General features: G+C 41.2%; 1 protein-coding gene across 2 annotated transcripts in view; it reads right to left on the minus strand.

Moving 5' to 3' along the window:
* Positions 1-1,656: 1,656 nt before the first annotated feature.
* UBE2D4 (ubiquitin conjugating enzyme E2 D4) overlaps positions 1,657-14,037 on the minus strand; it is a 31,332-nt gene continuing 18,951 nt past the window's right edge. For both annotated transcript variants that reach the window (XM_089692464.1, XM_089692465.1), the window contains exons 6-7: positions 12,704-12,797; positions 1,657-6,653 (exon numbers count right to left, since the gene is read on the minus strand). In XM_089692464.1, coding sequence (XP_089548590.1) covers positions 6,608-6,653; positions 12,704-12,797 — 140 coding nt within the window. In that variant the 3' untranslated portion in view covers positions 1,657-6,607. The remainder of the gene's footprint in view (positions 6,654-12,703; positions 12,798-14,037) is intronic.

Consider the following 14,037-nt stretch of genomic DNA (forward strand, 5'->3'; position numbering starts at 1 on the left):
CTCTGATTCCCCAATAACAGGTTCCATCAATTCTGGAAGAATGCTAAAGAGGAACCAACTGAAAAATTGCAAACTGTAGTGAAAAATCACTTCAGCATAAAAGGGAACTTACAGTGAAAATGTAGATTTGTTAAAAGTAAAAAACGAAACAAAAGAACAATCCTAAATACTAAGATAAATCATGAGGTTAATGTTCCACATTTAACAACAGTTACCACCATGATGCAGCTGCCTGTCCAGGGGGTGCCGCATTCTACTGCAGGCTAGCTGTAAATTAAAGACATCCATGAGGTCCACTGCAGTCACAGCGAGCTAAGACTGTTGGTTTTTCATGAAGGTATTCAAGATTCTGCCACAGCTTGGCCATTCATCACGCAGCATACACAGTGATTGCAGGCCCCACTTGCAGCATGGGGCCAATGTTAGACATCTTGAATTAGCAACAGCCTCCAAATTTACATATGTTGCGGCATAGAACACGTAGCATGTTTGTAGGGTGGAGATTAATGGAGACACGCTCCTCAAAAAATATTGGATTTAAATTAACAGGAAAACTCATTATTCATTATAGATTCCCTTTAAAACTGCCCGAAGGCAGAGTATAGCTACATTATTCTAAATTATCAATTAAGTACTGCCTAGACCAGCCTCTCTTTTTACCCCAGAGGTAAACCCAAAAACAAAGAAAATTCACTTTATTACAACTTGCCAATTCTTATATGGCTGCATTCTTTTTTTTCAGGCTTTTTTCATTTATTTTCACCTGGTGATCCAGTCATTTTTATTTTTCACCTTCCCCTAACAGACCAAGCTGTCCAACAAAAGTAATAGTTATACGTTTCTTGTCTCAACCCACTAACATACACTGGGATACTTACAATACTTTTAATCATGTATGTTAAATAGTTATCCCAAAAAGGAAAAAAAAAAAAAGTTTGATGTAATTGCTTTAAAAGTGTTAGATGAACTTGACCGACAAATTAAAGCCAAACTCTAGCTAACACTACCTTCTCCTCAGATTGACAATGTTGCTGTCCCAAAGTGTCTCTGTTGCTCATCCATCCAAAGTTGAAGTCACCTTAAGACAGGCATTGTTTTACCGACCAGAACACCAGGTGAAGAAAAAAAAAAAAAACCAAAAACTAGTGCAGTCACCATACAGAAGGATCGACAAGCTACAGTAAATACAATGGTTGTTTTGGGGTTTAGTATGGCTTTAAAATAATTATCAGGTTTTGAGGAACCCCTGCTAAAACCAATCACTGAGTGAAAAAATGCCCCTTTTAATGGTCAGTGAGAAAGATGTCCCACTTACAGTGATGGTACATCAACTACAGTTCAAAAAACACCTAGCAACCTCTGGAGGAACTGGAAATTCTATAGAACCCTGATTGAGAATGGCTGGCTGGCCTAGACACTGCGTTTTCTGTCTTTTCTGGTCACAGAGCACACAGGCACCATTCATTAAAAGGAGACAAAGCAAATAACTTGCTAAAGCCAAATTCTGGATAAACCAAAGAACAATGCAGCAGAGGTTTCACCTAAAAAGCTTTGCCTCTGTATTAGGGAACCAAAAGCAAAACTTACCTGGCTCTTGCCATTTGCCCACCCCTGTGCTACCAATCACTCTTTACTACATGAAGCTACACAGACTAGTTTGGAGGAGGATGAGAAACATTTAATGCAGATTCCGTAAAACAGAAAACTATGTGTGTTTAAATATAAACAGAATGATGAATAAATAAGTTACGAAAAGCGATCCTCAAATTCTAGGCAAGTTTTGGTTTTGCTGACTGTAATCCAGACACATTCTTAATAAATTCTATGCCATGGTGGTGAGTGACATCAACTTCTGGGGGTACATATAGACCAAGCAAATGCAATCAGCAAATTAACAATATCATGCTTGCTTACAGACTGCAGAGGCAGCCTTTGTAGGGTGAACAGATATTCCTAGGAATGCAGCCAAGGACATCTTTAGGAACTTGTGACATCACTGAGGCACTTCAGCATCATATTTGTCAGGCTTGATGAAAAGGTCCATCCAGCCAAAGCAGATTGTTGTGTTTAGTAAATGCTAGGAGACCTAAACCACCAAAAAACAGGACTGCAGCATTAAGATCTCTACACCACCTGATTTCCCAAAGCAGCACACTTGCCGAAGGAGCCCATTAGATTCTTTGTTTAGGTTACATTCTGGAGAATGCATACGGAGTAGGACACCCAAAGGTGGTCATGAACATCCTAGACTTCAAAGTTGGATAACAACAAAGCCAGGATGTATGGCATCTCAACAAGAAACTACCCATGAGAAAAGACTCGCTTCACCAAATTCTGATATAGAACGTTTGAGTGGTATGACACTTTAAAGGAAACCTATAATGAAAGTAATACAAGGGCTATCATTGGTGACCTCTCCTGAAAATGATAGTTGCCTGGAATGCTTTATTTTTCACTGACAAGTAGTTTGATCAGGTGTTCTGACATCACCTGCCGCATGCTTGTCCTGGATCAAACTCAACGTATTAAAGACAGACAGACAGGCAACCAGCATTTTTACAAGGATTATCAGTGACAGCGGAACCTTGTAGCTTCTATTTTTTAAAAAGGTTCTCCTAGATCAATTTAAAGTGCAACTTCAGCTTTATGGAAGTTCTACTAAAGTACAGCTTATAAACCAAGGCAGCCAAATAATGAACATCGTAAATTCGATTCTGTACCTGCTTTGTTTCATTATCTCCATACAACTTCTGGGAGTATCAAATTCACATCCTACTTGTTGCTTTAAAATTTGTCAACAAAAGCAACACAACATGGCTTTCCTTAAAGAGACCCTGTCACCACCCCATGTGCATTAGGATGTTATGTAAATCTACTCATGTCTCAATAGTTCTGGCTGCCTTCCTTAAATCATTTTGACTGATGGTGCTCTGCAAACAGCAGCTCTAATCTTCTCCTTCAACACGGAGACTTTCAGAGGCTCTGTGTGCCAGCCTGACATGGCAGTTCCTCCTTTCCTCAGCTCTTACATCGCCTGACAACAGCTGGGGAAACTTTGCTTGATCTGCTTAGGCAGGCTTTACCATTCAAGCAAGGCTATCTTGGTCACTTCCAGAAGAAGGTGTGACATCAGGGTGAGGAGGTCCAATCTGTGGTATCAAACTGGAACAAAGTCTCCAAAAACGTCCTAGAGAAGAAAGTTAGATCTGCTATTTTCAGGGCATCATCAGTCCAAATGGGGAAAAAAAATGCAGCCCAAACTTTTGAAATGCGAGTAGGTTTACAGAATATCATGAATGTAATATGCATGGGGTGGGGACATGGAAAATGTGACATTTCTACACAATGGCCACCTCATGAACCTGTACAAGATGGCCAATTAATACATTTTACAAAGTTGCTGCTTTGTATCATTTGTCCAGTAATTACATTAGGTGCAAAAACCCTTTCAATTTGCCTTCTTCATCCCAGTGTTGCCTACCTTCGCTTGGTGGAAGACTTAAAGTGAAATCACTGAAAAGTTATTTATCAGCCGGCAGTTGGGAGGAGATCTAGAACCAGTTGCACTACAATGCACTACAGTGTACATGTAAGGGCATTTCCAGGTTATTAAATGAGTCCCCAGCAAGGGTTCAAGGCTAGTTAACCCGGAAAAACAATTAGTACTACTGGGAGCCACCATCTCCTAAAGAATAGGCTGCACCCTCCTGATTATTGGTTCACTCTACAAAACGGTCGCTTCCACAGAAAGTAAGAGACATGCTCTCATAATAGATATTGTTTAATGAACACTGTCCGCTTTTAATTCCACTGATACGGACCTTAAGTCAGTTACCGTCTGCTGGCAATAATTCAGTGCAGCACATTCACCAACATTGTATACAGGTACTCGGCAGCATTACACAGTGCAAGTCTATAGTGGATACAAAGCAAACCTCAAACAATGTAAAAGGAGTATGTAGATATTCTCTGACTGTACAGTGCATCAGGTTTCTTCTACAGGGACTTGGAAAAATAATGGAAACACCATCTGAAAAAAGGAGTTTGCTATAACCAGGTCACAACTACAAACATAGCTGCAAAGGTAAGTCACATTAAACGGACCGTCATTAGCAGTAGGTGTCCATTATAAAAAAAAAAAAAAAGAAAAAAAAAAGTGCGGCAGTTAGCTATTTGATTTTTCACAGCAATAGGAGTTCCAGAAGAGGCCAAATTGTCAGTGCTCAAAACACATGAGCTACCATCTAAAAAAAAAAAAAAAAAAAAAATTGTAGCAAGAGGAACTGCCACAAAAACGTCAGTAGATACCAAACATGTGAAACCTTCATTGGCGAAAAGGACCAAGTGTCACGGATGCGTATATAAAAAGATTGACAGGCAACTAACAGGATAACTGCCGAGTGCTACAAAACTACATCCTCAATTGAATAAGCAGCCATGTCTCTACACAAGCACTGTACATCAAAAGAGTAGAAGCTGTGACATGAATCCTTTTTTTTGGATATCAGGTAATTCCATTATTTTGTCCACCCCTGTTATGTATATTATGATACAATTTGTTTATGCATGTAGGACTGTCCACAGAAACCGCTTCTCCTGCTCAGTGTTTTGCTCTTAGGTGCGTTACATTGCAGAGCCGCTCCACCCTTCTGTGAAGTGGGAGGGTTTTTCTTGTCCCAGAATTCAGAGCATGAGGTAGGCTGGGACCAAGGTAAATTCACAGTGCTGAAAAACATTCCCCTGCCTGTTGCACAATGAATGCCCCAAATAGGACCTTGTGTTCTTGGAGGGAGTGCCAGTCCAAAGCTGAAATATCCATTGTGGGTGGCAGTTGGTGGCTTGAATCATCCACTCCTTCCTTTATCAAGTCTCAAGTGATAAGACCTCCACACTGGAATTCTCAGCACCAACCACTATTAGGCCAAGGTCAGGTCTCTTTGCCCCTATATCACTCTCCATAATTTACTTTAACAGAGGCAGAGACCTCCCCATGTTATGGCCATGTCAGATGGGAGGAGCTGAGAACTCATACAGATGGATAATTCAAACCACCAGTGCTTCATCCTGAAATATCAGCTTCAGGTAGATTTACCAGTAGTCACTTACACAAGTGGAAGCAGTCATTTTGTATGAACCAATGACCATGAAATGTAGATTATTCATTCAGTGACGTCAGTTAAAGTGATCCCACTGCTATGAAATTACATACAAACTAACGTCACCATCAATTTGTTAAAACAGGCTTTCCTGCCTTAGAGATGTCACAAGCTCCCTGTGACAGTGTTTCCCCAGTCAGCTGCAGATCACCTTCAGCAATTTTGTGTCTTGCCACAGATGCAAGTTATCCCTTGACAAGTTTCCATGGCGATTGCTTTGCCTCCTCATTTTGCAAAGGGCTTTTTCAAATACTTACTCGATGTTTCCTAGCTACCAGACTGCTGAATCACAATGACAGGTGTGAAGTTGGAATTGCACCCGTTTCAAGAGTCAACGTTTGCTGGAAACAACACAAATCTGTAGCTGTATGGGGTAACCTTTAATACGGTGAATAGTGGTCCAGCTTGCAGAAGGTATGCCTCCACAACTATGGCTTGTGGGCTTCTGCTCCAACAGAGTGAGGGGTGTGCAATGGATGTTGCTAGACCTAGGGCTTAAGGTGGAGTGAGGAGCTGTTTGGCATCCGAGAATTGTGTAGCTAAATATATCCTTTAAAGCACACAATGATATGAGTTAGTTTGATGGTAAAATGAACACAGATGGGTGTTAATGACACATTCTTATACAAGTAAACAGAAGGGAGGGGGTCTACCCAGTTCTAGGAGATGCTAGGAAGATACAAAGTACCACCATCATTGATGATACACACCCCCAAGGTACCATTAACTGTTATTGATGTGATAAGCACGCAGCTGTCACATGCATTAAAAATAGATTGGGTTCCAGCTCTCCCCATTCATCAAACATTCTTGGAGTACAGCCGTTGCAAAAACAGTACCGCAACCCTGTGCATAAAGAATTGCACACTGTTCCATAGATATCTCTGCTCGTCTTCTCCATGCAGGTAACAGATAAAGGATGAGAGTGTATTTCAGAACGAGTCAAAGGCCTGAAGACAAAAGCAGCTCCCGATCTCCCTCCTCGTTCCACAAAGGCTTCTCTTGTTCCAGCAACAGCAGCTGTTGGCCATGCTTTTCTGGACTGGGCAAAGGGAGGATCCCATGATCTATGTCCTGAGTTATTTTAAGAAGGGGGTAAGGTGATATGAGCATCTCGAAAGCAGATCCCAGGGCAGGGAAGTCTCAGTGCAAGGGGAGAGGGGCTCATCCCATGGGATTTCGGAGTACGAATAGAACAAGCAGAAGGGCTTTATAACAGCAGCAGATTTCAGAGCAAGAATGGGCAAATCTCTTCCTCAGCCAGGCTGCAGGGAATTGGATGTGAAGGGGAAAGAGGGAAGGGGCATCCTTGGAGTCGCTTGGTTATTTTTTGGTTGGTCGGTGTTGTATAAAAACATTGCGGGCATGTTGGCACAAGAAGATAAACAAGAGAAGTGGGAGGGTCTCTTCCCTCTCCAGTCTGTCAGTCTGGCTGTGCTATTTAGAGTGTGTTACATTGCATATTTCTGTGTCCATTCTCGTGCTAGTCTGTTATACCTATAAAAGAAGAAGGAGAGGCAAGTTTTTATATGATAAGGTCATTTAGAAATCATAAATACATCAAAACAATATCACAGAAGGCCAAGTCTAATACAAACCACATACATTAAAAATCAGATTGTACAAATCTCCGTACAGTCCCCTTTAAGCACACCTCTGTGTTGACATGTTTCCTCTATAGCCACAAAAGGATAGAAATTCACTTTGTGTGACTTTCCCAACCCAGATATTACACTGACCCAGCCGGCCCCACCCACTACAGGCTGCCTGCAGAAAACTACAGGAGGGAACAGAGACAAGACCAATAACCATGCACAAAGGAGAGAGCAGCAGTGACCGGTCTTTGTTACAGGAAGCTCCTACACACAATATCAGTAAGAGTCCTCCTGCGCTGCTATAAAAAGTCTATGTCTGAGCAGCTAGCATCCAAACCTCCCCTTAAGATGGATATATACAACTTTACAATATAATGATGCAGCGCTATATGAAAATCTACTAAGTGGATGTGACCACCCTATGCATCAGAATATAACAACAGTGAATAAAAACAGCATATATAGCAGTACAATGTAATAAATCCTATAATGGTGTTAGATCTGGCCGGATCTATAGAGTGATATACAAGTGGTTAGGTTTTACACTGGATTACTGCACAGGTCATGAAGAAATACACAAAGTACACCAAGATTCAAGGAAGTATACACATGACTTGTGTTTGGACAATATCTGCCCATCTGTGTGCTTTGCGGTAATGCATGATCGGTGCAATTCCACTCATTTAAAGAGGCATCCCAACATATAACGACAATACTGGGCAATGCAGCAGCACAAAGCACATTTCCATTTTAGTTTGTGTTAGTGCTGTCCTAATGCAGCGCACCTTAACCCTTTGAGGACCAAGGGATGTATTTGTCCAATGTTTGTAATTGCATGTATCATCTGATTAAGAACTTAAAACTCTTTTTTTTTTTTGGTTTGAGTCAAAATATTTGTTCTTATCAACAAACAAATGGATCTAGCTTTTTGCCAATTATTTCATGAAATGGCTTAGTTACAGCAACTGAAGTGTACGAACTTTAAAAACAAAAAAATTGATTCTTTTGGCGTTTCAAAACCTTACGGTCCTCAAAGGGTTAACACACTGCGTTAACCAACGTATGGTGTGATGGGCCCTTAAGCTGGCCCTGGATGGATCAAAATTCAGCCAGTTCAGCAGAGATCAAAAACATTTTACTCAGTCTAATGAGCGACTTCTGTCAAATGGGAATGTTGGAAAACATTTCTCAACCAGCTGGCTGTAGCCACTGATCAATGTATCCTGACAGTTGAATAGCCAGAATACAATGGCACAGTGTGGAGGATTCCTCTATCTACCTCGCTTTGTGTGGATGGGGGAATCCACAAAAAAAAAAAAAAAAAACCCAACAGTTATAAAAAAACAAACAAGAAAACAACAACGATCTGTCAATGGCCAGCCATAGACTTTCAAACAGTTATGCAGGGTCAGAAATTACCAACACAAAGAATTTAATATAACCAGATATGGCTTGGGCTCTCACATTACGTAGAGTTTACCAAATCCTCTTGCAATGTGTGGGGTCAGCTTATTTTTAAAAAGTCAATACTATAAAAGACAGTCCTATAAACACGACAATATCCAATACTCACATAACACATTATGTTATCCCATCTAAATGAACTTGCTTGTATATCAATCACACACATGTAAACATTGTTCAAAGCACACAATGGGCTCAACTGAAGGGATAAAGATAATAGCAAGATCATTTTTCCACAACAAAGGGTGGAAAGCACTCTGCTGAAAAGAACTATTCGGATGGCAAATAAAGTGTGTGCTATTGCTCATAGAACGTGATAACTGTATACATAGACATAGTACCGTTAATTGGAATCCCAGGTAAAAGGATACATATGCAGTAAAAATATTTGTGGACCTTGTTACTTGCCAAAGGACTTCAGCCACAGATCTGAAATGTATTAACATCTTGTACACTGCACTGTCTGGCCAGTTTCCTGGTTTAGCTTTCCAGCTTCAAATACAACCCATTCTGCCTCCAACCTACTCAATGAACAACGAACCATCATCACACTTCTGGCTCTTTGTCCAGGAGCAGGCAGATGACATGGAAATCTGGATGTTATGAGGTGACAAGGAAAACTGTAAAGTTAAAATCAGAATAGAATAGTCGCATCGACTGGTTATGCAGTATGGCAGGGGTGTAAAAAGCACAAAACTGGCAAAACACAAATCCTTCGCTGGGTAAAATAACTCATAAATATACAACTTCAGACACATGCCTTGAATTCCACTTTAATGCAGTAAAAGGTAGGTGGCTTTTGAATGGTTCTCGAAACAAGACCAAGATGGGTCTTGGAAAAGGAGAAAAACACAGCACCTCTAAGTGTAGACTTTCAGAGACTTTATTATCAAAATAAGTTAGGCAACTCACATGACTGATAAAACAGCAGGCTCAAATAGTGACAGGATTGCCGTTCCAATGTGGAGGAGATGCTGTAGGGACTAGGGGATGCAACCGGCGTGGATCGAGGAAGCTGGATGGCAAATCCACCGGTCTGAGGCAATGGCTAGAATACACACTGCACCGCAACATTTGGCGTCATGATGTCACTTAGGTGTGACACGTTTATGCGCAAAGTTCGCAATGGTCATCTCCTAGTCCCTACAGCATCTCCTCCACATTGGAATGGCGCTCCTGTTACCATTTGTTTAATGAGCCCGTTTTAACAACCATGTGAGTTGCCTAGCTTAATTTGATATTAAAGTCTCTGAAAGTCTACACTTAGAGGCGCTGTGTTTTTCTCCTTTTCTGTAAGGGTTCATGTACACTGCAGCTGATAAACTCACGTTCAGGAGCTGTTCTGCGTTTTTTTTTTTAGCAGCCCCTGAACTCTCCCTAATGTTTTCCTATGTGTCCACGTACACATCGTCGTTTACAGGCAGTTGAGTTTACAGTCGTTTTTTTTAACGCACCAAACTTGCGTTCAGCAGTAGATTTTATCAGCGTTGCAAACGCCAAATGCTTGTAAACACGGCTAACCGCCATTATAAGCGTTTGGCGTTTATAAGAGTTTTTTTTTTTCTGTTCCATATCCAGATGCTGTCCAGAGCCTTTTTCCATCATCAGAAATGCATGCAAAGTGTTTTCCATGTATTCAAATGGACCTAGTACACCAGCGCAGTCAGTTCCAAGTTTTTCATAAAGGAAAAAATGGTAGAACGTGCCGCATTATGCTCATGATGGGATCCATAGTGAATACAACCAGAAAAGACAGGTCATCTCAACACATACTGCTCTCTCTCTGCTTCTTCTCTCTCTATTTCTCTCAAAATGTCTGAACTAGATAATTTTTTACTGTTTTTCAGTGCATTCTGGGCATTTTGGAAGGTCTCCTGAGGTTATCTTAAAAAAACGCTTCTAAACCCAAAACGCACATAAATGTGTTATGCAAACGTGGCTAAACAGACGTTCTTTTAACCTACGTTTTCCAGCAGTCAGTTTCAATCGTTCAGAAGAGTTTTCCAAATGTCCCGTGTACATGAGCCCTTACTTATACAGAGCCAGCTTCTCATTTATACATTATCTCACACTGAACATTCTTTCAATTGCATGGACTGCAGGGCTGTTTTAACTTTGAACACTGCTCCATGCACCTGCATTTCATTTTTCAACTCTTCCCCTCCACAGTCATACGATATATAGAACTCTTCCTTTTCAAAAGAGAAGATCAAGGTGGCACTGCCTGTCAGTGTCACACAGCAAGATCAGATGCCAGGACTCCAATACTAGTAGATTCAATGGTAAAACCTGACCCCCAAAGGTCCACATATGTGCAAATCTTTTGATTTTTGTAGGAGCACTCACAGGGGCGGACTGACAACTCATGGGGCCCCCGGGCAATAGGGGATCATGGGGCCCCTATGTTCTTGCCCAAACTCAAAAAAGCCTATGAAAAAAGGTACCAGGGGCATCTCATGGGGCCCCCTACTGATCCCGGGCTCTCGGCAGTGCCGAGTTTCCAAATGGTCAGTCCGCCCCTGAGCACTCAGATGCTCAAGAGGTCAACAGACTTTTGTTTGCATCCAATGAGTTCTGCATTGCCATACAAGTCCATAGATATGCAAAACCCACTTGGACCAGGAGAAAAAGGTTAGGAGGAGGCCAACTGCACCCATAAATGAATTCTGAATGATCTCAGAAGCATCTCAAACTGATGTCAAATTGATGTCATCAATAAGCCAAAAGCTCACTGACACAGGCCCTAAAAAGGATATCTATATATCTAGATTTTATTTTGAATAAAGTAGGAAATGCCAAGAAAAATCAGATTTCTTTACTTTATACTGGTCCATGCACACTGGCTTAAAAAAACACCAGTGCTCCTTGCATTAAAAAATCTGCTATTTTTCAGCGTGTTTTGTACTAGCGTTTAAGAGCATTTAGCAGTTTTTTCTCTGCTAAAAATGCTCTCAAAAACGCAAAACAGGTGGGGTTTTTTGCCTCTAAATGCTGAGCTTAAAATAAGCCTCTAAAACGATCTAACATGCATGGACACATAAGATATTAGCCGCTTCTACAGGCAAAACGCTAAACACCTCTTCAAGCGACATTATTTTTAAAGTGATATGAAAGGTTCAACTTAAAAAAAAAACAAAAAACAAACACACACACAAGTTATGCTTACCTGTTCTGTGCAATGGTTTTGCACACAGCAGCCCTGATCCTTCTCGGATCCCCCAATGGCACTCCTGGCCCCTCCCCCCTTGACCAGCATCCTCAATAACAAGCTGCTTGCTATGGAAGCACTGGTGCGTGCTCACTCCTGGACCCTGCTCAACCCATCCATAAGACACAGAGCCCCCAATCTCCTCACTGGCCCACGGGCTGTGATTGACAGCAATGGAATCCAATGGCTCCCTCTGTTGTCTCAGCCAATGAGGAGAAGGAGTCCCAGGACAGTTGAGGCTCCCATGTACAGCTCTGGATCAAGAGGGGGCTCAGGTGAGCAGCACACTGTTTTTTCACCTTCATGCATAGCATGAAAAAAAAAAAAAACAACACTTCAGCCTTTACAATCACTTTAAAGTGTTACTAAATCCACAACAGCAAAATCAGTCTGTATATGCAGTAAAGCATGCTTGTTGTACTCACTGTGGAACCTAAGGGGTTAATCCTCTGCATTGTGTAAAAAGGATGTTTGATCCTGTCTTCTCTGATCCTCCCCTTCATCCAGTGCCCCCCTCTTATCACCTGATAGTACATAATGTGTGGAGACACTTTGCACATGCTCAGTTTGGTGTGTATTGCTAGAGAGGTTTTTATTTCTTGGGAGAGTGCATGTGATCAGCACAGGGCAAATCAGCACTGTCCAGACAGAGGTTAGGGGTTCTGCATCCTCCTTAGAGCAGAAAGAAAACTCCCCTTACAAGCTTTAACCAGTGCTCTGCTGAACACGGACAGAAGTCACAAGACTGCTCATGAGAAAAGGTATTTAGCAGTTTATATTTACTAAAATAACTGCATTTCCATGTTCTGGGTGTTGGAGACCAGATAGAGTGAATGCAGGGTCATGGGTTTAGTAACACTTTACGCCAGTGTGCATGGACCCTAAGTGAGAAGAAATCCAACCGTCCCCGGGAAAAGGGTACATGAACAGCAACAGAAATTTTACAGATCTTCTAACCATTCCCTACACCATGCAAAACAAAATCAAAGTTTCGGTTATAGATTCACTTGACAAGATCCCCTTTACAACTCACACCTAAATACAATATTTTGGGTATGACATTTACATATTTGACTCCCCTTTACTCAAAAGAACACAAAATGGATAAAATTGCTTCTAATAATTCAAGGTTTTCACAAATCCGTTGAAAACCTTTTTTCAAGTCTATATACTTAGTAGTTGCTAACTCAAAATCATCCATATGCAATAGTTTGACTTATTGGTAGGTTTGCGTTTCCCATCAATAGATATGAACAGAAATTCAGTTAAATTCTACGTACTTGTCCCGGTCTGCTTTATACGTGTGAGCGATCTCTGGCACCAGAGGGTCATCAGGATTGGGGTCACAGAGAAGGGAGCAGATAGAGAGCAGAACTAAGGGAGGAAAACAGAAGTCAGCACTTAGAGTACCACAAGTTATAGAGCTTTGGAAGTATATGCACAGTTTGCAAAGAGGGAGGATTTTTACTGCAGACTTAGTATCTTTTGCAATAAATGAAAAGAGGTTGGTGGCAGAGAGATGGTTTGCAGATGTCACATCACTAGAGAGGTGGTGAATATTGGAGGGTTTCGTTCGGGTTTAATAAAAACACATGAATCAATAAGCCATCTCAGAAGAAAAAAAAAACAAAACAAAAACAAAAAAACTCCTGCTTGTCCTGATTAGAACACTGCTAGGGCCTAAATCCTGGGCAGTCCAGATCACATGATGTGGCCACCAGGAACATCGTGGGTATTTTACACCATCAGAGACTGCAGAGTAATGTATTCAATCACAAAGACCCTGTTAGATATGTGCAGAGTTAAGAGGATCAGTAAGGCACAGCTACTAAATAGGAATTGGAGCAGATATATAATAAAGTGTGCCTTGCTGCCCTCATGTGTGTATATGATAAATCAGGTTTTAGAAATGGTTTACATTGAAACTTGTCTTGACAAAAAAATATATGGATTCCATTGCCAACCTTCTCAGGAGAACTTCTTGTTGCCTGGCTGATCCACTTTATTTAATACTCTTTAGTCACTGATGTAGAACAAGTAAACAGATCAGAAGTTACCACTTTGCTTGCTGCATGTTTAATATGAACCTGTGCTTTACCCATGCAGAACAAAGCAACAGAATCATTTAAATGCACCTGAATAGGCAAAGTGCCTCTATAAATGAGAATGGCTATGTGCATTTTCTATGTAGAGCAGGGGTGTCATACTGGCAGCACTCCAGCTGTTGCCAAACTACAAGTCCCATCATGCCTCTGCATTTGGGAGTCATGCTTGTAACTGTCAGTCTTGCAATGCCTCATGGGACTTGTAGTTTTGCAACAGCTGGAAGGCCACCAGTTTGACACCCGTGATGTAGAGCAAAAGAAACTGACATGACCGAACCGTATAGTTTTCTATGTAAATCACTCTTCTTCCAGACAGTTTGCATACTCTTGCAGAAATCGTGAATTTTAGGCACAGGTATTGAAAATATGACTGATCATGCCACTATACTGTATTTTAATTTAAGAACAGTGATCATAGGAATTCATGTATTATCATGAAGTAGTGTGGCTAGTGGGTAATAACAGAAATCACCCAAATGGCCCTGATCAAAAGTTTACATACCCTGGAA

Source organism: Staurois parvus, unplaced genomic scaffold (assembly GCF_062004578.1).
Source record: "Staurois parvus isolate SC_StPar_1 unplaced genomic scaffold, SC_StPar_1.0 ptg000586l, whole genome shotgun sequence".
In the NCBI taxonomy this organism is placed as follows: Eukaryota; Metazoa; Chordata; class Amphibia; order Anura; family Ranidae; genus Staurois; species Staurois parvus.